General features: G+C 37.2%; 1 protein-coding gene across 8 annotated transcripts in view; it reads left to right on the top strand.

Annotated features, from left to right (window-relative positions):
* NRG1 (neuregulin 1) overlaps positions 1–27,499 on the top strand; it is a 955,597-nt gene that overhangs the window by 745,861 nt on the left and 182,237 nt on the right. For 3 of the 8 annotated variants that reach the window (XM_039846424.1, XM_039846423.1, XM_039846427.1), the window contains exon 1: positions 11,836–12,475. The exons of 1 other annotated variant lie outside the window; for it this stretch is intronic. In XM_039846424.1, the coding sequence (XP_039702358.1) occupies positions 12,376–12,475 (100 nt within the window). In that variant the 5' untranslated portion in view covers positions 11,836–12,375. Of the gene's footprint in view, positions 1–11,835; positions 12,476–27,499 lie in introns of those variants that run through there. 4 more of the 8 variants (XM_039846420.1, XM_039846426.1, XM_039846425.1 and 1 more) reach the window with 3 other exon arrangements.

The following is a 27,499-nucleotide window of genomic DNA, read 5'->3' as shown; positions in this document are numbered from 1 at the left end:
CTATTTGATGTTGTGAGTCTGGCTGAATCTCAGAGAAAGGGTAGGAGATAGGATGGTCTACAAATAGAAGAGCTAGGATTACTGAGTTGGGTTTGATCTTCTGCTATCAGTGAAATTTTCCATGTTACCTCCCTATGTGCCTTATTTTATCCTTTCAAAAATATATAACCTGATGATGTAAAATATAAAGTAAAAGGACTTTTACAGCTTGCAAAGTGCCTTGGAGGTATCTTGGCCATTTTTAGCTTTTCATTTTACAGATGAGGAAAGTAAAGGATGGGAAAGTTAAGTGACTCCCTAGAGCTAGGAAATCCATAGAGCTTGGAAATGGCAGAGCTGGGAGAGTCAATGCATATTTGAAAATTTCTTCCTATCTTTTATTGCCCCCCTCCTCAATACTTTGTTGTCTGAAGCACTGTGTAAATTAAAATGTTTTTATAAATGCATTAGCTTATAATTGTGTAATAAATTATCTCAATCCAAAAACAACACTCATTAGTTCCCAGCTCTGTCAGAAGTCTGGGATAGTGTAACTGGGTTCTCTGCTTACAGTCTGAACTGACACAATATGAGGAAGCTAAAATCAAAGAGTCGACTGGGCTATGTTCTAATCTGGAGCTCAGGTCCTCATCCAGGTTCACTTAGGTTGTTAATAGGATTCAGTTCCTTGTAGTTGTAGGACTGAGACCCCTGTTCTCTTGCAGGTTGTCAGCCAAGGGTTTCACTAAGCTCCTAGAGGACCTTCTCATTACATGGCAGCTACTTCTTCAAAGCCTGCAGGATGATTTCTCACTTCAGGAAAAACCCAGCCCTCTTTTTAAGGACTCCCCTGATTAGGTCAGACCCACCCAGCATAAACTTTCTTTGGATTAGCTCAAAGTCAGCTGAGTAATCACAGAAGTAAGATATCATGCTCTCTATAAGTCCCAATCATACTCAAGGGGAAGGGATCATATAGGTCCTATATACCAGGGACAGGAATCTTATGTTTAGAATTAGAATTCTGTTTACCAGATTGGTGATAGTCCACTGAGATATCTAAGTATTAGGGATTTTTTTTTTCCTCCTTTTCTTTTCTGCTTCCTCACATTGGGCCAGTTCGGAGTCATCTCCACTTCAGAAAACTCAGAAAGGGATGACGTGCGGGGGTGAATTTGGAGAAGTATGGTAAAAACTTCAATTTCATGGAAAAATGTGATTTTTACTGGTTTTATGTATTCTTTGTAGCCTTATGTGCCAATGGTCTGGGATGATTCAGAATTACCTATTCAGTAATTACTGAATGTTTTAAAACATTACCTATTCTTTTGGCATAAAGGTTCCTTTGGTAAAGTTAACTTGAATTTAGAGGTGTTTGGGGAAACTTGGGCTAGATTGATTAGAAGCAGCAGCAGCTAGAAGTCAGGGTACAGTAGCAACCAAAAGAAGCACCATTTTCCTAGTGCCTACTATAAGCTGGACACTTGACTCACATGAGCTTATTTAATACTCACAACAGCGACCTGTTACAATAGGTATTATAAATCCTCACTTCATAGATGAGAAGACAACTGTGAAGTGGCGGAGTCAGAATTCAAAGCTCTGTCTGAACCATTGGTGCTTCTTTGAGGACAGGTTCCCTTTATCAGACTTCCATCTAGGCCTACGGCATAGACTGTGACCTTCAGAGGCTCTTAGGACATATAGAGAGAGATTGGGGCATGGCAGATGGAGCTGCTGAGTGATAAGCACCCTCTGAGGGGGAGGCTATTTTAAGTAATCAAAAAAATATCAATTATATAAAGGGGCTCTATTTCTCTCTTGCAGAGTTATAGTTAAATTTTCAGAAATCAAAATGAAATCTATACAAAATAAAGTCATTTTTCTTTATAGGAAAGTTTACAATAAGGGATTAGTTGAAGTTTATAATACCTCATTATGATGGTTAATAACAAGTATTGATATTACCATACCAGTTTTTTTCATGTAGAGAAATAAGGCATAGAGTAGATAAACAAGAGGCTAAAGCAGATTTCAGTGTATAAAAATGTGACTGAAACCAGCGAGCCTTGTTCTTGAATTCTGCTAACTGTAACTTTGGTTGAACAAATCAATTAAGATGTAGCTCAAACAGCTGCAGAGCTTGGAAAAGTTGCAGTTACTTCGCGAAAGTCCAGTTTGTGTTGGAGTAAAAATTTAATTTGGAAAAATTTCAAAACCTTTCAACTGCTGCTCAATCACTCTGAAGTTGAATTAAAAGTAAATTGTAAATTATTTGAATTAATTTAGTTTATTCATTTATATATATATATATATATATATATATATATATATATATATATATATATATATGTTGAGTATGTACTTTAAGGAGATATAGGATGATTCCTGAGGTGTTGTTCTTGCATAGCGAAGAGGCAGACTTGAAAATAAATAATTATAATAATATACGTGCTAAATTGAAGATATATCTAAGGAAGATATATATGCAGCAGTAATTGGTTCTGTTTGGGAGCATCAGGGAAAAAATAGACAAAAGAGGTGAATTTTGAGTTGGGTCTGGATGGAAGAGTAGAAGTCTACCAGAAAAAGGGAAAGAAATTGTAGGTAGGGGGGTCAACAGAGTTAAAAGCATAGAACTAAGAAAAAAATATAGTTCAGTGCGACCAGAGTACACTGAATGGAGGGGAGAAGATAGAAAAGAGGTCGAGACTATTTCTGCAGCACTTAGATTGAGAAGGATTTGGCTATCCTCTGAAGAGAAGTTTCAACTTAATAGCAACAGGAATCCAAAAGAGATATGATGTAAAGAATCACAAGGTAATAGCTCTATTTTAGAAGATTAACTCTGGTAGCAGGAAGGAGAATTCCTACATATGAGAACTGAAAATGAAGCAGTGATACTAGAACTTACAAAAGGTCAAAGAATGACAGAAGATCCAGACTGGGGAGAAACAAAGGAGATGGGTGATGAGTATAAAAGCTGCTTCAGAGGCGAATGCACTGCAATTGGGGGCATCAAATGACTGAAATCAGGAGAGGAAAGGAAGATATGAGGAGAAAAATAAAGGATGATACCTCTGATCTTGAGCTATGTCTTTTTAGGAGAAGGATGAGGATTAATTAACTGTGTTTAGATATGTTCAGTTTGAGTTGAAAATAGAGACTTGTAGTTCAGAAAAATATACACATACATTTGTGAATTATCAACATTTGAAGTAGTGGCAGTAAATGACATTTTTATAGGATTATCATGTAGTTAAAGAAGAAAATAGTTTTAAATATTGGGCCATCAGCCAGCATTTAAGAGACAGGTAGAAAAAAAGAAAAAGAAAAAGAAAATTCTAAGAAAAAAAGACGTTACTATGCGTCCCAACAATAAGTTTCAAGATGATATGTGTATCGGTGTACCCTAGGCATAGAGACTAAAACGAGCACACTTCACGTGACAATTAGGAAGGCATTGGTGAATTTTGAGCAGTTTCATTAGATTGGTGGTTAGTTGGGGAAGGAGACTGATTTCTTGAGCTAATAAATGAAAAAAGAACTGAGAGTATTTGTAAAAAGGAAAGAAGGGTCAAAAGAATGGTTTCTGTCATGATGTCTTTATTAGAATGAGGAAAGATGATGTTCATGGGGAAAAGTGGGTAATTGGGGTGATCTGGCATTAGAGATTGACAGGGCAGGTACAGCAGTAGACAAAGGAAGGCAGGAATCGATACTACTTTAATGAAAGTTTATATAGGAAGAAAAAAAGGAAATTTTAAAAGAAAAAAAACAGTTGAAAAAATATATATTAAGCTCTTTACATTTTCCTTTTGAGATAGACCTATAGCTTTTATTACTCATAGTAAACACACCTGATATAAATCCTAGCACATTGCTGGCACTCAGGGGTCTATTTATTACCATGAAAATAAAAGTGATAGTGGTTTCAGCCTAATTCTGTCAGACTATCTTTTGGAAGCAACAGCAACAACAACAACAACAACAGAAAAAAAGATCCTGCAATTCCCAAGCAAGATAAATGACAGCCAAGTACAAGTTACTTTCTCTTCCTATCTATAGAACCAGGTTTGGGTTACTCTCAAAGACATGAGTCTCAACTAGACTAATACAGTTTTTGTTTTTTTTTTGTTTGTTTGCTTGTCCCTGAATATATCTGCTTTATAGGATCTCAGAGATTTCAGTCCACTCTAGGATCAAACAAAAATCACTACTCACAAGTGCTAATCCAAACATATTCTTAAACATTCAGTTAAATAGCTAGGGTCCTGGATCATCCCCAGAATTTTTCTAGGCCCCAAACAATCCTACATGCTGGATAAGACCCTAGACAAGACCAGAACTCCTTACACCATTTGAATTAGGTGGTTTCCATCCTGCACCTATGGGAAGGAGTTGGAACAAACCCAATCTTTATGATTAAGCAGAAAAGACAATATTTTCCATAAGAATGTAATCTTCTGCATGGTTGGTCATCAGTTATTTTTTAGATAGTCATTCGATTTCTGTCAAGTTAGCTAATTGTTCTGCTAAATCATCTTTAAAAGATGACTTGCCTTCTTGAGTTGTTAATACTTGTGAAATTCTTTTCCCAAATGAATGAGAATTGAAAGATATACATATATATTTTAACACACACACATACACAAAAATTCCCAAACATATAGTGTGTTGAAGATTGGTCTGCTGCAAATTGACTTGAATTCTAGGCCTGGATCCAGGGATTGAGATGGCTATAACATTCACTGAGAACTTAACTCTTGGCTCTTAACTGAAAACTAAAAATCTCTATTCCAGTCAGAAATACATGAAGTATTGGGCTCTAACATGAGGAAGAACTGAAAAAAGGGGGAGAGAGGTATTCGTGAAGATTTAATAAGGAAGTTAGAAGGAATTATGTGGGCAGGAAGGAAAAATAATAATTGTGTTATTATATGCCTGGGCCAGATACAGAATATCATGGGTCAGTGTTTAATTCTATACAACCCAGTTATCATGATGACATTATAAAGTAATTTTCTATAATCTGTTTTGGAAATGCTTTCTACCAGGTGTCTCTTATGGGACATACCAAAGAAGAGTTGATGTGTTAAATTACTTTTACTGTTTAAATATTTGAAGTACTAATTCATCACTCATGACATTAAATTTATATTTTAACATCGTTATAAATTTAACAGAGGTGAAACTTTTCACAATAATGAATAAAGTGCCTCTCGAAATGAAAGATGTTAACCTAGGGGAAGATCTTGTGGAATGACTCTTAGAAGACACGGAACCATCTGAATCTCTCTCTCAGCTGTATATTAGGTGTTCACAGAATCTGAATCCCAAGAATTGTATGGAGCAATCCCTTTGCATTTGCTGCATGGATATGGATGATGGGAAGGGAGCAAAATATTACAGAAATTAAAGCTGAATTCAGTGCTAGTTTTAAGATAGTTACTGAATGCAACTTGCTAAGATGACTACATGTGAACTTAATTACTAGTCTGTAAACAGAAAAATAATCTAAAGGGGAGAGGAAACTTATATGATGCCCAGGCTAGAAAAGGGTTTTTAACTCTCCATTAACAATGGTGTGTTTGCAGGTTTTCATCCATTATAATTTTGTTAGAACATCTTTGCTAAAAAATAGCTGTTTTATGGGTCTCTCTGACATGTCACAAAAACCCAAAAGAAAAAATGGAGCCAGTAAATTTAATCGGCAGCTGAAACTTGCAGAGGCTATTTAGGAAAAAAAAAAGTAATTATCCTTCTTGAAATTTTACTATTTCACAAAAGTTATCACCTCACCTCTCAAAGTTTTGAAAGATTATACAGATTAGCCAAGAATTTTATTTTATATGTTTGTTCTTAGAAAAGCTTATTTCAACCAAAGTTGTCCTAAGGTGTCACCCCGGTATCATAATCAATATCACTTTTCATTTTGACCAAATAAATATAAGCATACATACATATATGTATGTATAGTCTCATGTACATTTGAAAGTAATTCTATTTATCCTCATTCACCGATTAACAAAATATATGTTATTGGCTATTATGAGATAGGCACAGTGTTAGAGATATCACATAGAACATGAAATAATCAGCTTTTGCTTTCAAAGAGATTAACGCCCTGTAGAAACAGATCATTGTTAATAAAAAAAAAATCACAAAACAATTATATAATAGCAAATTAAAAGAAATATTATGAAGAAAATGCAAAAGTATAATAGGGGATTAAAACAGTTTTTAAAGGTAATGGAAAGCATTTCTATATACCTGATAGCCAGTTGGATCTTGAGCAATCAGTGGAATTAGGACAAGTATAGTAGCTGTGGAAAAATTCAAGCAGAGGAAACAGCAAGTGCAAAGGCACCGAGGCTGGAATGGCCTTAGAGGCATGTTGCAAAGAAGCCTCCGAGAATGAAGCACAGAATGAGGGATGAAGCATAGTGAGACATGGCTGAAGTTAGGCACAGTTTAGCCCTTCAAGAGCATTAGATATGGTTCTGGGAAACAAAGAGCAACTGGGTTAGATTTGCACTCCAAAAAAAGAGTCCTCTGATTGCTGTATGTGGCAAAATAATTGGAGGGAGCAAGAGTCCAGGTAGAAAACTTTACTGTGGTCAAATCAAAGAAAGGATAAAGGCTTGGATTTGGGCGGTGCTTAGTGAAGATTGATAAAAGGAGACAGAAATCAAATGATAGGACCTGGGGATGGGCTGGATGCAGATAAGATAGGTGTCAAAGATTATTGCCAGAGTCATTGACAGATAGAAAATGGTAATATTAGAATCAAGCTTTCAATATTCATCCTATTCTATTTAAATTTATTCTATGCAAAACTATTTAGTGCTTACTAGATGCGAAGTGTGGTGCTGGGTATTCTAATGGTGAGCAGTATGAAAGAGGTGGGTAACAGAATATATAATCTCTGCCTCTCTGCCTTTATAGGCGTACATTCAAATGCAGACAATGTGTCTCATTTCCAATAGAGGGAAAAGAAATAATAACTACACACCCGCACACATATATGTACACACATAAACACACATGCAAGCCTGTGTATGTGCATTACATATTTATATTTAAATTTGAGGTATTTTTGCATACACATCTCTATTATGTACATGTTGCAAGGAGATAAGAAGATAAATAATTATTGTGAAGGCAAGGAAGAAATGGAAAAGTTGCACGAGACTGTTTTCTTCTTAAAATAAAAGGTTTCAAAAACTATTAGGTCATATCTTCACCGTATTACAGAAGAGATTTATGATATTGGCTCTATTTCTCAAATAGAGTCCATAAAAAGAAATTGGGCACTAGCATTCAGCTATATAATCCATTTTTAATGTATGATGTATTCCTATAATCATGAGAGTAATCTTATTAATAATGATAAATAACAATCATTGTTGTGTAGTAATTTTTAAAAATCACACGAGCAGAAAAACAGATTTCATTTTAGTGTTGTTTGAATGTTACCTTTTTAATATTTATTTTTGGATTCTAAAGTCACAATTTTGTTCTCAAACTGACACATTTCACAGCAGAAAGAATATGGTTAATTAGTAATTCTGTTAAATATTTGCCAAATGTAATGGAGGACACCATTTCTAGTTTTGTCAGGGCATCTTGTTTGTCAGAAGCCCCTTGTTGAAGAAACGCAACTTGCACATTAGTTCTAACAGTCTAAACATACAGGACAGTTGTTAATCTGTGAATTCTTAAGGCTCCTTTCATCTCATTTTCTTCACATGATAGTCTTTGCTTGTTTCAGTTTTGTGTGTATTTCTTTTGATTGCTTGTTAATGTCTCCCATTTATAGTGATAGTATTATCTAATCTCTAAGATAGTATAGAATTGTCCTCTCCCATTACTATAATTGTGCAGATGGTGGAATATGCTTGGAATCGCTTGAGGTGAATTTACCATGAAGCTAAGGAAGCCTACTCTTCAGAGCCTCTCTCCTCAGAGGGTTCCTTGTAACATTCTTAGACTTAACTTTGCATTTTTAATTTTGTGTTCTTTTCCTTTAAAAAGATTCCCTCAATTTTACGAGCTTCAGACCCCAGGAAACTTATCAGTCTTACTTTTCATTTGTATTGTAAAAATTAATTAGTTTCTATGCCTTTCTCATACTATTTTAGCTTCATGAGAAGAAGGGCGATTTTTTTTTCTGTTTCTCTACTGTCTAGCATTTGGTTCAGTAAACGCTTAGTGAATGAATGAATAAGCCATGCACATTTAGTGGTTGTTTTGGAGCTGCATCTGGCAAGATTTTCTTTTGCATTCATGCATTGTCATTAATGCCAACTTTGTTGCAAGGTTTTTTAAAAAGTAAACTTTTTTTTCATTTTTTAAAAATTTATTTTTAATATAATGACATTAGTTAATGACATTCCGATGAGTTTCAGGTGTACAATTCAACAGTAAGGCATATATATTTCATTGTGTGTTCACCACCCATAGTTAGATTTCTTTCTGTCACCACGCATTTGATCCCTTTTACCTCATCTACCTACCCCCTCCCCCAGTACCCTCTGGTAACCACTAGTCTATTGTCCATGTCCAAAAAAGTAATCTTTATATAAATTATCTTGTTATTTTTTTAAAAGTTCAAAGTATCTACTTTTAGAATTCTAAGTTAAATTCCCAAATGCACAATATTTTGCAAAATTTCAGTCTATCTTCATGTTAATGTTCTTTCATTTTATTTTTTTGTCTAAAAATTTTTCTTAAGAATATTTTTCAAATGAGAATTACTGACAGAAAAGATTTATTTGGTCAACTTTGTAGATTCTAAGGATAATTCTAAAACTTAAACCTAGCCAAAGAAAAATGTTATGGAACATGATTGCATTTATTTAGCTGTTATTTATATAAGCTATATATCCATTTTGTCTTTATTTCTCAAGTTTCTTATTTATAAATCTCCACTGTTTTTTAGTTGACATATGTTGACAGTTGACATATGTTACCTGAGAGCTAATATATCCTCTATGATACACACTCTAAGAGCTAAACAATATGCAACAAATTAATAAAGTTATACTATGAAGATAGGTCATCCTTCCTAAATTAGACAATTGAGGTTCATATTTTTATTGTCAAGAAAGAAAAAATTTTTTTATTCTCCTTTATCTCTTGTTCTAATCATTTCCAAGTTTTTTTCTTTTTTTTTTTTAATTCAATTGCCACTTCTTGACCACAGGAATGAGTAATTTAATGACATCTCAAATTCTTGATAATCTCATAAATATTTTAACTATCAAAGAAATGGACTTTTATTTGGTTAATCTTTTAGCTAATCATAAATAATGTAATCAAATCATCCTTTGAAAAATTAGCATTAGATAACATAAAGGATAAAGACATTTAAACAATGTATTAGAAAAATTCTTTTTGGACTTTGCTATGAATTTCCTGACAATTCAGCTGCAGTTGACAACTAAAATATGACTCCAGAATCTGAACAAAGTCCCAGGAAGCAGCCTTATCATCCAACTGCCACTTCATCATCTTTCTTTAATGTCCTTTTCACATTTATCATTGCGATTTTTGTGCTCAGTTTTTTTCTATCACAACAAACCAAGGAAAAACAATTATTGAATGCTGGTTTATATCCACCCTCCTCCCTTCATATCCATTCATTCTCTAGGTCTGAGCATTTCCATAGGAATCCAGCCATTAGTGGCTGCCATGTTTTATTGTAAAGGTACTGCAGTGTCAGCAATCTTTCCTGTAGGCATTCATGCTTGGTTTGGAAAAACTGTCAACTACTATTATAGAGTTGTTCAAATGGAAATTATCACAAAATTGTGGGATCTTCCATTACCGTCACTGATAAATTACTGCAATAAGGAATTAATAAGCTGTTTTGTGAAATAAAACATCAGCACCCAAACAAATGTGACTGAACTGTAGTATTTCCATAGGGATAGGTTTTACTACTGGCTTCCTGTTTTAATTGAGAAGGTCTGAAACTTTTTAAAACTCCAAAATACATTTTTGCTTTCTATCCTTCAATTCTAAAATAGGGATATATTTGATAACGTGTAGCTATTTTATTCTAAGCTTTTGTAGGGTTTCATATCCCGGAGATAAAGTAACCTTTTTGAAAGGACTCCCCTTTTCTGAATTTTGCTGTTTCCTGCTCGTTGAGCAGTGGCCTCTCCTGGGAAAGCAGAGTTATTTCAGCCAATATTTGGACCCCATTTTATATTAGAGTCTGTGGAATATTATACTGCTATTCGGATATATTCATAATCTTTTCTATGATTTTGTTGTTTTTATGGCCCAGTAAAATTTATAGTTGTTTTTGTTGAAAGGTTATCAGAATATATTTGGGCATCAAACTTTTTCAAAATAAATAATGATGGCAATACTTCTAAGATATCTCTTAACAAATGTATCCAACAGAGTTTGGTTCTTATTACAATGCAAATTAAATGAGAATAAAATTATTCTTATTTTAGGACAGTTTCAAAATGAATGTTTTTGCTCCCGCTTCCCACCCACATACAAGGAGGCACCCCAGATTTCACCTTTTTTTAAATCGTGGCAATTTGAAAATATATCGAGAAGGCCGTATGTAGATAATGAATGGTTCAGTTAGCATTAATCCCAGAGAATGGAAAATCAGGAGCAAGTCACTTTTATAGAATAAGATTGTTCATACTCACCTCTTCCTGACCACAAGTCTACCACTGTAAATTAACATTCGAAGTTAGCCACCCCTGTGATATGACTATGAGAATGTTTTCTTTGCATGATTCTGGATCATTCTGTGGTGCAGATCACTCTAAAGGAGCAGAATGGCCTTTAACTTTTGTCTTTCGCAGCCGGGATCTAACGTTTTCTGGATTTCACTGCTCTTTGGAATTCTCCACCAGAGGGAGGACAAGGGAAGAAGGTTTCACCCGCAGTTCTAAGGGAAGTTTGAACACGAGAAACTGAACAGTAATGAAGTGAAGAGTTCTAGTGCCGTCTATTCATTCTCCCTCTCCTTACTTGCTTTCTCACTCAGCAGAACTGAGTGACGACCAGCTCTTGCAGTAATTTTATTGATGATCGCGTTTTAACCAGGGTCTTATAGTTCCTTTGGAATTAAGTTGTAGTGAGAGATAGTTTAGGACAGGCCCTTTGAAGAGGTCAGGTTATTATTTATTTTAGGAAGAGCTAAAGATGAGAATTCTGACAGGCACATTGTTGAACCCTCGAAAGCAGAACATACATATACATTCAAGGAGCACATCTACGAGGATGCTGCGATCTGACACCACCCCTCCCCCCAAAGGTTCACTGAGCCTCCCTGTGAACCCAGGACATTCAAAGTCCCTTCCACTCAGAGTTCATCTTTGCCCCACGTGCGTGTGGGATTTTCACTAAAGAAAGGAATGAACCCCAAACTCTCCTGGGGAAACACCAAACGTTTCTCTCCTTCCCGAGTTCCAGAACCTTTATTTGGGGGACAGGTATCGAAGTTACAAACTTTTTTCTTCAACATTTCTCCGCATTAAAGGAAACATACTAGCCCTTCTGGGCGCTGCCTGGTTTCGGGAGAGAGCGAGGAGAGCCAGGAGCGCGAGCCCCTGGGTCTCTTCCTTGGTCCTTCATTCTCCCGGGCCGCTCGGTTCGGTTCCCGCTGCAGCGGTGACTGAGGCGTCTCCGCGCAGGTTCCAGCGACCCCTGTCGGGGGTTCCCTGCGGCCACTCGGCGCGCCGCCGCCCCCCGCCCGCCTGCCGGGCCGGGCTCGGGAGTGAAAGGGGCTGCGCCGGGAGCGCCGAGCCCAGGCTCCTCCCGGTGGCGTGTCCGCGCCTCGGGGTGGGGGTGTGGTGGGGAAGAGGGAGGGGGCGAGGCAAGGGGAGGGTGAGAAGGAGGCGCCAGCCTCCAACCTGCGGGCGGGAGGTGGGTGGCTGTGGGGCAATTGAAAAAGAGCCGACGAGGAGTTCCCCAAAACTTGTCGGAACTCTGGGCTCGCACGGAGGGCAGTAAGTCGCAGAGCCGCGGTGGCTGCCTGGGTGATGAGAGCGCGGGCAGGACGGTGAACGCCTCTCCCTCCTCGAGCTGCAAGCGCTCCGGACAGAGGGCAGGACAGGAGCCGACAGCGGCGGGACCCAGCGCGGCGGGAACCAAGGACTTCTTTGGGCGACAGGAGCAGCCCCGAGAGCAAGGGCGACCGCTTTACTGAGCGACCGCTAGTCCCAGGTGGCCCGGACCGCACACCGCGTCCGAGCCGCTCCCCGCAGGCGACAGGAGACGCCCCCGCGCCTCGCGAGCGCCGCAGCCCCGTTTCTCTCCCCCTAGAGGGACAAACTTTTCCTAAACCCTCGGACCAAACTTGTCGCGCGTCGTCTTCGTCCGGAGCCGTCCGCGCAGAGCGTGCACTTCTTAGGCGAGATGTCCGAGCGCAAAGAAGGCAGAGGCAAGGGGAAGGGGAAGAAGAAGGATCGAGGCTCCGGCAAGAAGCCCGCACCCGAGGCGGGCGGCCCGAGCCCAGGTGAGTGCGCCGCGCCGCCGGGGCTCCGCCATCCTCCTCCTCCAGCGCTGTCGCTTCCCTCTCGCCCGCCCGCGCCCTGCGCTCCGGGCACCTGGCCCGGTTCCCGGGCGTCCGCGGAACCGGGCCGTTCTCGCTCTCCGTGGGGCCGCCCCTCACCTGGGCGCCCAGCCTCACTGGGGCGCCTGCTCTCCGCGTGCAAGGCGAAGGGCGGGAGCCCGGGTCCGCGCCTTCCAAGGGTCCGGGACGCGCAGCGCTCCCTGGCACGGCCTTTTACCAGCGCCTCGACTGAGCCCAGCCCGGGAGCCGGACCCGGTGTGCAGGAGCAGAGGCTGGTGCGCGCTTGTCCGGCGCCAGGAGGGCTTTGCACAGGCCCCGCCTGCCCTCTAGCGAGAGAAGCGGGAATGGGTCTCCCCTCCGTGTGCCTGGCTCGCAAGAACCGGGCGGTGAGAGAGAGGCGGCATAAGCGGTTGCGCATCGGTGTTTTGGGCAGAAGGGCGGGCGGTGTAGGGTCGCGGTGTGTGCGTAGATTCACTCTGATGCAATCTGCGGTATTGGAACTATGATCAGCTAAGAGAGGTTCCTATAGGTCAGCAAAACAGATAAAATCTAGCCCAATGCCGGAATCAGATCTGTTCCAAATGAGTTCTCAAACTTTCGGCTTAGCAGTTCTCTTTTTTAGGAACTTCTTAATAAATAAGGTTCATTTATGTTTCCAAGAAATGCCAAAAAGCAAAAGTTTATCAGAATTCTCGAACCCAGTTGTTTACTGGTTCTATAATTTAATGAAATGGCAGTTGAAGCTTTTTAGAGACAGTTATTGTATTTGATAATCAACACGAAGATGAATGACAGTTTCACCTTAGATTTCTCTAAGAGTTGATTCTTGAGACATTGTCTTGGACAAAGTAGACGTCCCAGAGTTGTTTATAAGTGAGTGAAGAAAATGCTTAAAATACAAGAGGAAGGAGACAAATAAAGGGCTGTTTTTTTGTTTTGTTTTTTGTTGTTTGTTTTTCTGCCATAAGTCATTTAAAGCATCCCCCAACACTTTTTAGACAGCACTTCTAAAGAATTAATTGAATAGCGCTTGGTAATACTGTGGCTGAAGAGGATAAGCAAAAGTATTTGCCGGTTCCTTGAAGGAAGAAAACAAAATTTGCCTAGTCCTCTTATTGGCATCACTGATAGTATTTTAGAACCTGGCTTGTTGGCAAAGATCTTAAGCAGATTTTGAGCAAAACAGAAATTGAACAGAGGGTAATTGTTTGGCCACTGACTATTCCTGGGCATGCTTCTATGATAAGATACTGCTGATCAAATTCACCTTAATTACCTTTCTTTAGTCCTCATGGGAGTGTACTGAAATTTTCCTTTACTTATGTTTCGAAGATACCGTATAGCATTTTATTCAACAAAGTACAAAGTGGAGAGCTGAATTAACAACCTCTTTACGTGAATTTCTCTGTTGTCTTTTAGAAGGCCATCATGGTAAATTAAAGAGACCTTAGACCTAACCAAAACTGTAAAGTCGTAAAGAGTTATTTATGGGGCCCAGGCCACATGGGGCCCTCCTGTCCTTCCATGAATACTCTGCCTTCAGAAGTTTCTATGGTACTCTGTAGGTGGTCTGATGATTTAAGGAGGGGGGACTGGTTTGAAGTAGCATCTCTTTCAGGTAACAGGTTTGCATTTGTCAAGCGTTCACAGCAGCAATGCCTTAACACAGAGGTTGCAGATAAGCAGGTAGTTTAATGAGAGACTCAAGGCGAGCAGGCATTTCTGTACCTTGCAGATCTTATCTACTAGGTAGGCAGCTGTGTTGTGACTACCTGATGTTCCCTCTTGACACAGGTTTGAGAGCTTTGTTGGTGGCTCTCATTCTGCTTTCCAGTCCCACAACCGTGATTCCGTCTAAACCAGACAGATTGGCATTTTCTTTAAGTGACATTCTCTCTACTATCTTCTTGGAAAAATTGGGGCAAACTTGGCTCTAGCTTAGTCTTCAGTATATTTATCACTCTTTTCTATGAGGTCGTAATTCTTGGGGAGGAGTCTTTTATCCCGTCCAGGGCACCCCGTGTTTGTTAAACCATATAAACCATATAAGAATATGCTTCATTTGATTCAAAAAGAAAAAGAAAAATAAAGGTCGACTTGAAAGCAGCTTTATATAAAAGCACAGGGCATTAAATAGTATTGTTCTGAAATCAGTGTTTCTCTTGTTATTTTCCTTATAATGATAAGGGCCAGTGTACTCTTAGGAGAATGAATAATGGATAGCCATAATGGTTTGTGGGAGAAACCCACACCTCTTTTTCAACCTTTTTCGTGCTTTTTAGTTCTTAGGTATCCTCCAAGGAATGGCCTCTAGATGCTATAACTGTAGTTTTGCCACTTGCTGTGCCAGCCCAATTTAGAACTTACCTGGACACCCATCTCCTGAATAGCTCCTGTATTAGTGACCTTTAACCCAAATTTCACCCTTTTCTTAAAACAGCCCTGAAACTTTATGCCTTAGATGATACACATGCAAGAGCCGAGCTTCTCTTTGGATGTTACATTACTTCACGACAGTCAGGAGAGATATAATGTGAGGGAACTTAGCCTCTTAGCCCCGCAGTGTGCTGTATTATATGCAGAAGCATAAACACATCTGTTGGAGGGAAATTTTCAGGGGAAAAGGCTTCTTTAACTTTCATGTGCCATGTGTGACTGATATGTGATACATATATGGCTATGTTTCATAATATCCACATTTTTATACAATTAACTGAATATTAGATTGCAAACTATTAGGGCTGCAGATGTTCAGCAGAATTATCTATTCTGTAATAATGGCTCTAATAAGTCCCAAGCCCTTGGAGTCATCGATTCCTCTTCTTTGCTTAAAATAAACAACCTCAGCATAATCCTGGGCTTTATAACACGTGTCCATGTACCAAGGGCCCTGTAACATCCAGGGCCTCCTAGGTGCCAGACCTCCCATATTCCAGGCTCTTCATACTGATTCAGCTCAACAGGCTTCCTAGTGAATCCTGAATTATAAAACCAGGGCTTTTTTTTTTTTTTTTTTTTTTTTTTTGATGTTTGCTTCTAAGCTTACTTTATAAATCTTTGCTAACTTAAGTTTTTCTTTCATTAAATGAGAGAGGATTCCCCCCAACCCCTCTCTCTTTTAAATGACCTTGAACAAATAGATTATCTAGCCTAGCCCAGTTCTAGAACTATTGGATCTCCATTCAATCCTGGCAGAGGGGCATTTGTGAATACAAGTGGTGGAAAAATTGAGAAACTTGGTATCCCAAACTGGTTGAAGCAAGGCCCTGTGCTCCCCTGATGTCATCACCCACCTGTTTCGTTAACTAAGTGGCTCCCTGGGCTGAAGTGCTTGTAAACATTCTTGGGTATGAAGTGCCCTGTCTTTAACAGGGCAGCGTGTGTTTACAGAACAGGAGGAATGTCCAGCGATCTGTTTCTACCCGGTTCCTTATAACCACTTACTTTATGTAATTATTGAAAACATTAAGTAGTGTTTACAGAATGAAATAGAATTTATTTTGAAGAATTTGAAACAGAAAGAGTGGGAACAATTTGGGATATTATTCTCATATCTGCAAAATGATAAAATGATACTGATTGGAAGAATGAGGGGAAAATATATATGTAATCAGAAAATATTGAACCAATGTGAGACCAGTGACCTCCTTTCTACATGCCAGGCACTATGGTGGACACTTTCATATTTATTACCAAAGGAACTATTATTTATCATATATCTTACTGTGTTTCAGACAATATAACAGATGCTTTGTGTATTTTTTGAGTTTATGCTTTTTATTTTTTTAATTAGAAAATAAATTTTCCTTCTATTTGCTGCATCTTCTTTTGTTATCTGAAAAAGGTATCTTCCTCTTCCTCAATTATGTATGTTATCTTGATTCTTCTTTATAATAATATTTTCACATGTATCTTATATTTTTAGTTTAATTATCCTCTGTGTTATAGATAAAGTAACTGAAATATTATGTAACCTTCATAAAAAAGGGCTATGGTGAATGCATTTTTTTTTTCAATTATACAACTATAGTTGACATGCTTTGTGTATTTTATCATCTGTCCTAGGAAGGAAAATGCCCCACTGTTAGGTAGTCAACAGAGGATGCCTAGTACTTAGCTCAACAACCACATTTCCTGCGTTTAAACCCTAGTTCTGCTGCTGTATAGTTATGAGAGAGTTACTTAATCTCTCTCCATGCCCGAGTTTCCTTATTTGTAAAACTGGAATAGTAATATTATCATGAAGTTATTATGGGGCTGAAGTGAGATGATCCATGGAAGCATTCTGAACATTGCCTACCATGTCATAAGTGCCCAATAAATGTTAGCTCTGTTTATAAAATTACTTTAGAAACGAATTGTGTCTTTGCAAAGATATTTGATATAGTTTTCAAAATTTACCTTTTATGGTAAAAAAAAACAATCCAAAGCTGGCCTTAGATTAGAGTGAGTATAAATATTAATATCTACTACCTGTAAATATAAAGAAATGTGGATAAGTATGTCAAATACCATAACTACATATATGTGTAATGAAAACAGTCCTGAATTTAGTCTAAATATTGAAAGTAGAGTGAGGTGCAACATAATTTTATCTCTGGCAGAAAAATGTTGAGATCTCAAGCTATGAAAAGATTTTGAAACATGACTCCTTTTCTAGCAAAACCAAAGAGTTGATGCTTAAACCTCACTTTATTATATAGAATTCATAATCTTCTCTTTTGGGACTAGTACAAATTGCAGCACTTAAAAAGGAAAGTGTGTATTAATATGCTCTTTGTTATCTTTTTTATCAAGTGTAACTCTATATTGCCAGTGAGGTTCATAGAATTGAGTGCAGGTGTTTCTAAATCTAAACAAAATAATGAATATAATAAATCCACATTTCTTACTATTTTCTTTCCTCCCCTTCTCACTAGAATAACTATAAGTAGTGTTTAAAGTACTTACCAAATCAGTGATTTATTAGCATTCTTACCAAATCGGTGTTTTATTAACATTCTCTAAGTAACGCATTCAATTCTGCTTTAACGGTACTGAGAGTTTATCGTGTTTTGCTATTACAGAAGAAAATAAAGCAAACGTCAATATTTCGGGTGAGTGATTTTATTTTCTCAAAGAAGCAAACAAATGGACTTCTAATATTTGTTAACACTAGAGCTCTCCTCTTGACAAGCCGAAAATACAAAAAATTAAATCAGATAGTATTAGCTTAAAAATGGATTTTTCTTGTCCAGAGGAGAATAATATCTGCTAAATATGCTATTAGGTACATAAAATGAAATTTCCCCAACAGAACAAGTGATGCTTTGGATTTGCCCTAATCTTACACATCTATCTGCACGTGTGTGTGTGTGTGCACACTTGCATGAGTTTTAATAGATTAAAAGAAGGAAAGCTACCAAAATGCCAATAGATGTCAGTGTTTGTTGCTTTAAAAAAGTAAGGTGTTTGTAAAAAAGAGACAATTTATTCTCAGTTTTAATAAGCATAAAACTGGCTACTTTTAAAAATTTGACAATAATATCCTGTATAACCCTGCTGATATTTTGTTAGTGAATATATTATGTTTGCATATCCCTTTTCTTTTAAATACTAAAAGATGCCTCCGCAATAAATTCCCCGAAGAATTCAGAATGTAGGTTGAAAATACACTAATCAGTACATTTCTTCTTTTTAATTAAGAAACAATTGTTCGAGAATGTTATTAGATTTATTTTGCATTTTTAAACTGTAAATTAATTATGCATGTTTCTTGTGTGACTTCGATTAAGATTGAACAGGTGCATTTTTGAGTCCAACTCAAGTGAGATCTGTGCAGTTCTGCCTCTGCAGGCCAGAGATGATCAGATTTCTCTTCTTCGTCTTCACGAGTGTCACCTTTCTCTGGCCTCCAGAGGGTGCTCCAAGAGCATAGCACTGCTATTCCCCAAAGTGACTCCTTTTCTCTTTAAGTTTCTTGATATTCTGGGCAATCTATGGGGAAGAAGAGAGTCTGGATTTTCATGAGTTAGCTGCCTCAACAGGAGTTTGTTTTCTAGCTTGATCAGACAGCCCAAATTCACTCAGAATTCTGAATCAGGATGTTCTGAAATATTATGATGACGATGATGTGATTATCAACTTGAAAGGGGACATTTGTGAGATTAACTTTAACCAGCACCTTTCCCCCAGAGAACTGAGCATCTTATAAGCACCTTTCAGTTGCCTCTTATGGCAATTTCTTTTAACTATAAGTTCAGGCAGTACCCACAAAGAGATTTTGTTACGTTTAAGTTCCACTATGGCATTGCAAAGGTATATGTGAACGCATGAAAATTGAACAAAGGATCTTTACTGAACACGTTTGTGTTCGGTTCTTCACACTATATCCTCAACCTCTGGCTAAAATGTTTAAGAATCCAAATTTGATTGATTACATGTTTTTGAAAATGGGTTTGAATGATTAATTCTTTTGGATCACGAGCTAATATTGTAATACTGTCATGTAGCCTATGCGTTTGCTCATGATTTATTCCACTCTGTGCTTGTCATCTTCATCAGGAGTTACTTCCATTATATTACTTCCTTTCTCTTTGGAAAGTGCAATAAAGTTCACATTGTTTTGGTCCAGGAAAGGTATTATTGATGGGCAGTAAGTACACTTTGCTCTGCCACAGTGTCCCAAACCTTTTATTTAACAGCTTCAATAGGCAGGCAGCTGGCTTCTTTCCGCAGCTATTGAATTTCAGTTTCAATGATGTGAGAGTTAGGGAATGTTTTATTAGATTGAACCATATGAAATTGTCAGTTTTTAGGGCATACATGACTGAATATTGTCAATGTCGTATAGTTTAATCTCATATTTAGACTGTTTAGTACTTTGACTTTATGCTTTACATGTTATTTTAAATGATGTAGTAATGACAATTTTGAAAACATTTTTATAAGTTTTGGTAATTAAATGAGGTTAAAGTGGTATATAAAAGGAATGTGAACTAGGAAATCATTGAGCTGGGGACATTTTCTCCAATAAATAGATTAGGTCGTAAGATATCCATATAAAATGAATTCAGCATAAAATTAGAGTGCCATGGCAACTAGCATTTTCCCTTGGAGAGAAAAGTGTTACATTTGTACCACAATACATAACTTTTATTTTTATTGGACAAAGTAGCAAACTGTTATCATGGTTTGTCTTACCCACCATATTTCTGCAGAGATTCGGGTAGGAAATATTGATAATTGGTAAGTAATCCTAGCTTTATTTTATGGAGTAATGTTTTAAAAAATCTTTTCTCAGTTTCACAGTACTACATTCATTCAATTTTCCTAGTAATATTAATAAGTGTGAATTTTATTGCCAAGTGAAAATGCATCTCATTTTGAATATTACTTTATATTACTTTATAAATAAGGTTAAAATTTAGATAAAGTCAGTTTTTTAAAGTGTATATGTTTGTACATATGATTGTAACTCATCTGTTTTGCACATAATCTCACAAGTGTAGAGACAAATTGCATTTTTAAAGAATATGGCAGTCTCTTTAGCTATTCCATAATGAATCTAAAACCCATCTTTAAAGGAAATGTCTAAATTCCATTTTGGAATGATATTTTTTTCAGAGCAAAAACATTTATAAATATAGTGAAATGTTTTTGAATCCTGAATGTCTTATATATAACTGCTTCAAAATAGAAAGTCAGAATTCCAACATATTTTATGATTTAAAAATATACATATATTTTAGCCCTATGTAAAGCAAAATTTCAACATTAATTATGCATAGGAATATGCATAATATAACATAATATAACAGCTCTGAAGTTTTACAACTTAGAATTTCAGATCTTAGCTGTGTAGTATGTCATTTATTAAGAATTTTATTTGTAGTATAATGATAGGAAACCACCTATACGTGTGAGCTGATAAGAAATGCATCCAAAAATCGAAGAAGAAAAAAATGAAGGAGATGGTCAACAGGTATTTAGAAGAAGACTAATTAATGTTCATGACAAGAGAACTTTCTTTTATACAGATATAAATACGTATGTTGCTATTTAATGTTTAGAAATATAGACTTTGGGGATCTAATGTTCTTTCTATTTTTAAATTTATCGGGACTTTAAAAAGTTTCTAGTTGTCCCTGAATGTCTCTTCTTCCCTCTCCCCATCTTAATCCTTGGACTTTTTGCTATATTGTAGGACAGCTAGTGTTGTAACCTGCTCTAATTGTAGTTGACGTAAAGTAGGCTGCAAGATAAGGGAGGCCATTTTGGACACAGCACACTATAGTGCCTACAGTGTGTGTCTACGATGTGAACACTTGAAATATGTTTAACATGAGTTAGTATATATGAAAAAAAAAAAATTTATGGACCTTCGTCTTCTCTCCTGTCCCCTGCCCAAACCTTGGAAAATTTACTTTCCTCTTATGAGTTTATACTATTTTAAGGGTTATACATGTTTAAATGAAATGACTGTTTTGTGTTGTTTTTTTAATATATATTCATGTAATATCTGAGCATATAGTAGGAAGACTTTTTTGAATGGAGGACAACATCATATCCATTTGTGACCTCAGTTAGAGTCGATCTGAGACTAAAATGTACACCTGTGTCATCAGCAGTTCAGTGAAACCCAAATGAACATTTTAAATCATTATTCTGATGACTCTAAGTTTGAATGGTATTTACGCTAGAGTATTTTTGCTCCTCTCCAATCCTACTGGAGTGGAGGAAGTACAAAGCGTGGGTGGCATTTCGAATCTGTATCTACCTATTCCACAAGGAATGGGATGAAACAAAATCCCACAAAAAGGCGCGAGCTTTCCTGGGTGTATCCTCACTCTTACATCAAACCAGCAATGCCTTGACTTTCAGTGGTATTCTAGAACTGAGCAGTATGTTGCTTTCTCCCCAAATCTGGCCTATTCACCTTAAAAATAAAAGTTCGTTTTCTGAATGTGGTCACTAAAAAGAAAAATCAGCTCTGTTCTTTCTGAACGAGCAGACCAAATCTGAATTATTGTATTTGAATATAGCGCAATTCTATATCAGCATGAAAAATTTGACTTTGAGCTGCACCAAGTTGAGGTTTTTGGGGACACTTGAATGGCGAGCCAGCTTAGCGACTGACGGGTTTGTGCCAAGGTAGGGAGGTGCTGGTTTCAGTTAGCTCAGAGAAGTGGTTGAGAGGCGACGCTCTGGCTCCGTCCTCTGGTTGCACTGTGTGAGCCTTGGCTCTTCCACCTCCTACTAGCATAACTATGACGGTGACAAAGACTCTTTAAGCCTCAGTGTCCACATGCATACATTGCAAAAATAATATTTTGCAATTCATGTGGTTGTTCTGAGGATTAGTGTTTTTATTGTGCTGATTACAAAGCAAGATGGAATGATTGGTTTTATTGGGTTTAAATATTACTAAAAATCTAAGAATTTTTTCAGTGTTTGTCATCTAATGGTATCTTCTCTTTATGTATGTCTACATCAATGTTGTCTGCATTTTAGTCCCTCAGGCGATAACTTCATAAATAAATACTGTACATCTTTTCACCTGGTCTTCTACACAGGTGACTATCATGTTCATAATAACCATCAAATATTTATTTGGAAGAGATTCTATAGCTTTGGATCATTGGTGAGAGTTGGATGCCAAATGTGTAACACATCCATAAAAAGATCAACTGGAGATTTTTAACCTGAGGTTTTAGCTTGAACTTTGACCTATAGTTAAGATTATTTTTGGAGAATGGAGGAATATTAGTGGCGATGTTTTAATCAGTTGGCACAATAACAGGTTATATGCACTTTTATTTTCAATAACACACACATACACACATGTACACACACACTTAATCTTTTAAAATGCATGCCAGTTGTTCTTTAGTTGTACCTGTTTCATTCTTTAGCTCTGGGTATCTTGATGGTCAAAGTAACTTTGTATTATAGCGGCTAGTAGAGTACTTTGCATATAGATACTGATAAATGAGTGAGAATTATTTTGTATATATATTTGTTGGCTATTTTGTTTTTCCCGAGCTACAAGGATAAATAATTGTAGTTTATGAATTGATTTAATTGGAATGTGCTTCAGTTGTGTAGTGAAGAATAGTGGTTTCATTGTCTGACAAAATTTTTTATTTGTATATTAAGTAGACATTATTTTGTGTGTATGTATGAAACCTGATTTTATATTCCTTTGATGTGTTATTGCTTCTCTGCCAACAGAGCTAAGCACAATATTTCATTGTTTAGAATTGTAGTATTCCCTAAATTCTCCACTTTAAATTGTTTTTAAATAAGTAAAAGGGAGTCTGCCTTGAAGCCCATGAAGAGGTAGATTTTTATAAACAGTTATAATGGCAGTAATATTGAAAATTATTGTCACCTATTTCTGAGAAAAATATTGAAGGCTGCTATATTGCTCCCAGAAGGATTAGTTTGAATAAAGAAAATAATTGTGATTATAATTTGGTTTAGCGAGGTCACCTTGCTGTATACTTAGAATCTCCCCTGGGAGGCAACGGAAGGAACTGCGCATGCATTATCTATTTTGAGAAAGAGTTATACATACAGAAGTTATGGAAATGAGCTGGTGGGTTTATCAAGAGAAAAACAATTATTTGAATACCGAGTTGAATGGAAAATGAAATACATAATTTTCCATATATTAAATCAAGAGAAATGGAAACTTAAGTTTTAAGGATTGTTTTTTTGTTTTTGATTTTTCACATGTTGATTATATTGTGTGTTCTCAGTTGCCTTTAACCTGACAGGAAAGAAAAATGTCAATAGAAATAGTTGTTTTATGTAGTTCGATATTTGGAAAGCAACATTAGCATTTTAAATGTTGTGTGTATTATTTACACCCCTTCAAAAAGGACTGTGATCCACTTCAGAAAGACAGATGAGACAGGTTATTTATTGTCTATTCCCAGGAATTAACAGAAACTAACACAGGACAGAGAGTATAGCCCCTGAAACCTCTGCTGATTCATTGTCCTCTGAGATCAAATCTACATGAGACTCCTCTTACCAAGAGAGCCTCTAAATTGGACCATGCACAGAGGGGGAAAAAAAATGTCACCACTTACGATATGCTACTGGTTACAGAACATATAGTCACAGAAGTTAAAAAACTCAGTGAAAGCCCTGCATCTGAATTTGGTGACTATAGACACACTCTGTAAGGTAAAGACATGTTTCAGCTCTCCCTTGCCCCCTCCACTGAAGGGAGGCTTATTTCCTTCTACTTCTTGAAGTCTTGATGGGAAGGCAGGACACAGCCATCTTGCTGCTTTGCCCTGAGCGCACCAGTATGGGACTAAAGCTCCCTGTAGCTAGAAGCATAGTGGCAACTGTCTTATGGGGACCTGCTGCTATGTGTGCCTCTTTGGGAAAATGTCACGGCTCCTCCGCCTCTGACATCACAGGATTCCAAGAGAGACAGCAGCTGTAAAAGATCTGATTACTCTTTTTTGTCATTTAGATATGTGGTTTTTATAAAGGTACTGCTGACCTTAACGCAGATGCCCTTTTAGGATCTATTTCTGTGAAGCTCATCGGTGGCCAGACTGCACAGCTCCTGAATAATGCTCTTGCTCTTGAGCAAGATAAGTCACAACTGTATCTAGAGAACAATTTATTCATCCCTCAGCGGTATTACAAGTCTCACATTAACTCACAAATAGAAATAACCCTTTGGAAGGTGCACAATGTTTTGCTAGTATTAGTATGTTGAGTCACTATAAAATATAAAAAGTATTCCCTACTCGGAACTTTTAAGTATTTAGTTTGTGATTATGAATACAGCAGTGCTTTATTGAAAACTCCCTTGACAAATTAAGCGAATAACGGACATCCTTAGAATTGCCATGTTTCATGGTACATTTGTAACTAAAAGCCTCTTCTTTAAGTAATGACCGATAGTCTCATGGAAAAAGCCACTCTATTGCTGGCCACTTGAGGAAATAAGAAATGGGAAATGATTGCATATTGATATATGTATGCAGGATTCTAAGTATTAAATTTACACATTGCCCGAACATGTAGTTATGTTTTCTTTGGGCGCAGACTTTCCATTCAATTACTTTTAAAAAGTATTAACAAATAATTATACTTAAAATTGACTAGAGTTACATTTTAAATGCTCAGATAGATTTACTTTTTTATAGAATTGCTTTTGTGATTGTTAGTCTTTTAAATAATATTTCGGGAGATAGTATAAATGCTGAGCTGTATAACTATGAGGACATCAACAAATCAATAAATAGGTTTTATATTCTATCATCTTATTTTCTATAACACAGAAAACATACTTTGAATATTTTATTTATCTGAATATTTTATCGTCTTCAATATTTTATTTATTTATTTTTAATTTATTTATCCTTTTTTTGTTTGTTTGCAAGACAGAGGTCAACACAGTCTCAGTTCTATTTTGAGCACTTTATTGTGTCATTTGTATATTTTAATTTTGTCCTCACCCAGAGGAAGTTTTAAGTGAGTGGTTATAGATGAACGTTCTAGCTTTTCACATCTTTACACTGTTAACTCCACGAGGCATTGTCTGTCTTGTGGTTATCGTGTCACCAGGGGCCAGCACAGTCCTGGGAGCATAGACGTTGCTCTTAACTTATTCAGTGATTGAATGAAGGAGAGGATATTGCTAATTTGCTTAAAACAATGGGTTGTGAGAGTTTCTGGGTGGCAGATGAGTTATTATGCTACTATCAGTTACTATTTAGTTATTTTGTTACTTTATAACTGGGTGGCAGTTGAGTTATTATGCTACTATCAGTTACTATTTAGTTATTTTGTTACTTCAGAATTGCAGGATGAATGCAAATCACCAGTGCCAGCGATTCATGGATGTGTTCCTAAATTTACCATTCATTATTTTTCTGATTTAAATTTGTACAATTTATCTTAAAGCTCTCAGTAAGTAATAATCTACTTCATTATTCAGACTAATGAACAGGAATTATAGGTTTGCTTAATATGCAATTCTTGCTAATCCTAAAATGTTTTTGTTCTATTTTCTCTTAAGTACATAGAGGCAGTTAAGAAACTACCCTGATGAAGTTTAAGGAATTAATATTTGTAAATACTTAGATCATTGCTTGGAACATATGGTTGCCATGTTAAGAGTATATTACATAAATAACAGTTGTTCCTAGTAAATAATGAAAATAATCTTAATATTAGAGCTGCCTAAAATATTAGAGCTAGCTCTTAAAAACAACCACATTAGTCCTGGGAAAAATCATAGAATGTTGGAACGGAAAAGGTTATCTTAAAGGTCATGTGCTCAAATCACGTCTTTTTAGATGAAGAAAAACACAAGGTCCTACAAGAGCATCTGTTCAAGCACTAGAACCCAGGTACCTGGATTTCAGGGTAGGGATTTTAATTACTATAATGCTACACTTTCAAATCTAAGATTGGCACTCTGTGTGAATTCAAGTTTTATAGTGCTTTGAGTGTTATTATGCTTTCAGATAAGAGAGATGGATTTCTACTCCATCAAATAGCAGCTTGGCATACATCATTGATACGGTTTTAATTATTTTGAGGGTTGCAGTACGTTTAAATCAACCAACCTTTTATATCTATTTGTTTCTTGTTATGGTATCTTGTACCCAAGTAGGGTCAATGAATATTGACTGAGAAGATGACCATTAATGTAAGTAATTCTAATGTTATAACATGGAAGAGGAAGGTAATGTGTGTGTGTGAGAGAGGGGTCGAGTATTCATATATGGTCTGGAGCTGAGCTGTCTCTATGCTTTGAAACATTACTAGCACTGACACCTTACTGCAAGAGGCCCCAATAACAAGAAAGATCTCTGTGGGCTTTCTGAATGCTGTTTGCAGAAGAATGATGTGCATACAAAAGAGTCATGAACACTTGTGCCTTAACAGCTGGCTATGAGACCACCAAGTCACTCATTTGCATCTGTGAGCCACTGACCAGTCACTGATCACAGTGACATTTTATCACTAACAACCTGAATTATCTTTGACCCAGCGACCTAGAGATCAAAGGCCTCCTAGTCCATTATTAGATTTCTAGAGTGGTAGTTCAATTTGCGTTAGGAGATTTATTTATACCTATTTCTTTAGCTTTTTTTTTTTTTTGTGGGGTGGGGGAGGGATGGGAGGGAAGTAGGAAGAACGAGAAATGCAGTTGTTATCCCCACTCCTTATAGGATTATTGTTTGGTTCAGACCTTTATTTGTAGGATTTTGCTAGCATATTAAAAGATAGAAAGTCCTAACTCTCAACACATTGTGGTTTTTGTCTGGGCCTCACATGAATTGTCGCAAATGTTACCAGCAACTTTTAAACTAGAGCTTCACAGAAGAACCACACTCTACAAGAAGGAACTTTGCCTTGGGAAAAAGTCAGATCCTTTGAGGGTGGTAGAAACTTATAAAGTTTGCTGATTCATATTCAACTGGCCCCATTAATGAGGGACTTGGTGACTGGAAAGGGATTGAAGAGTTCATTTGAAACTCATCCAGGGAGCTGAGAGGACAGAGGACTGCTGACTCCCAGCCAACACGGATCAAAAGGCTCTTCCAGGTCCTAGCAGGGAGCGTCCTGAGCCAGAGCTGGGAGAACTGGAGGGTGAGAACCAGGATTCAGTGTGTGCTGCGCGGTGTGTGTGTGCTAAAAGGTGTGTGTGCTGTGCAGTGTGTGTGTGCGTAAAGCGCGGTGTGTGTGTGTGTGTGTGTGTGTGTGGAGAGAGAGAGAGAGAGTATATATATATAGAGAGAGAGTATATATATATATATATATATATATATAGAAATAAGCAGTCATCTCTTTGGAGGAAGAGAGAAGCAGGAGCCGAGGTGAAGGAGCACGAATATGCTAGTGTGGGCAGGGCACTGTTCAGGATGGCAGTTCAGGGCACTGTTCAGGATGGCAGTTGTATAATTTTTTTCAGCCATTTATGTCCTTTAGATTTAATTTTGG

This window comes from Pteropus medius, unplaced genomic scaffold (assembly GCF_902729225.1).
Source record: "Pteropus medius unplaced genomic scaffold, Ma_sr-lr_union100, whole genome shotgun sequence".
NCBI classification, from domain to species: domain Eukaryota; kingdom Metazoa; phylum Chordata; class Mammalia; order Chiroptera; family Pteropodidae; genus Pteropus; species Pteropus medius.
Note: the sequence above shows the minus strand (reverse complement) of the source record. Positions and strands in the feature narration are given on the sequence as shown.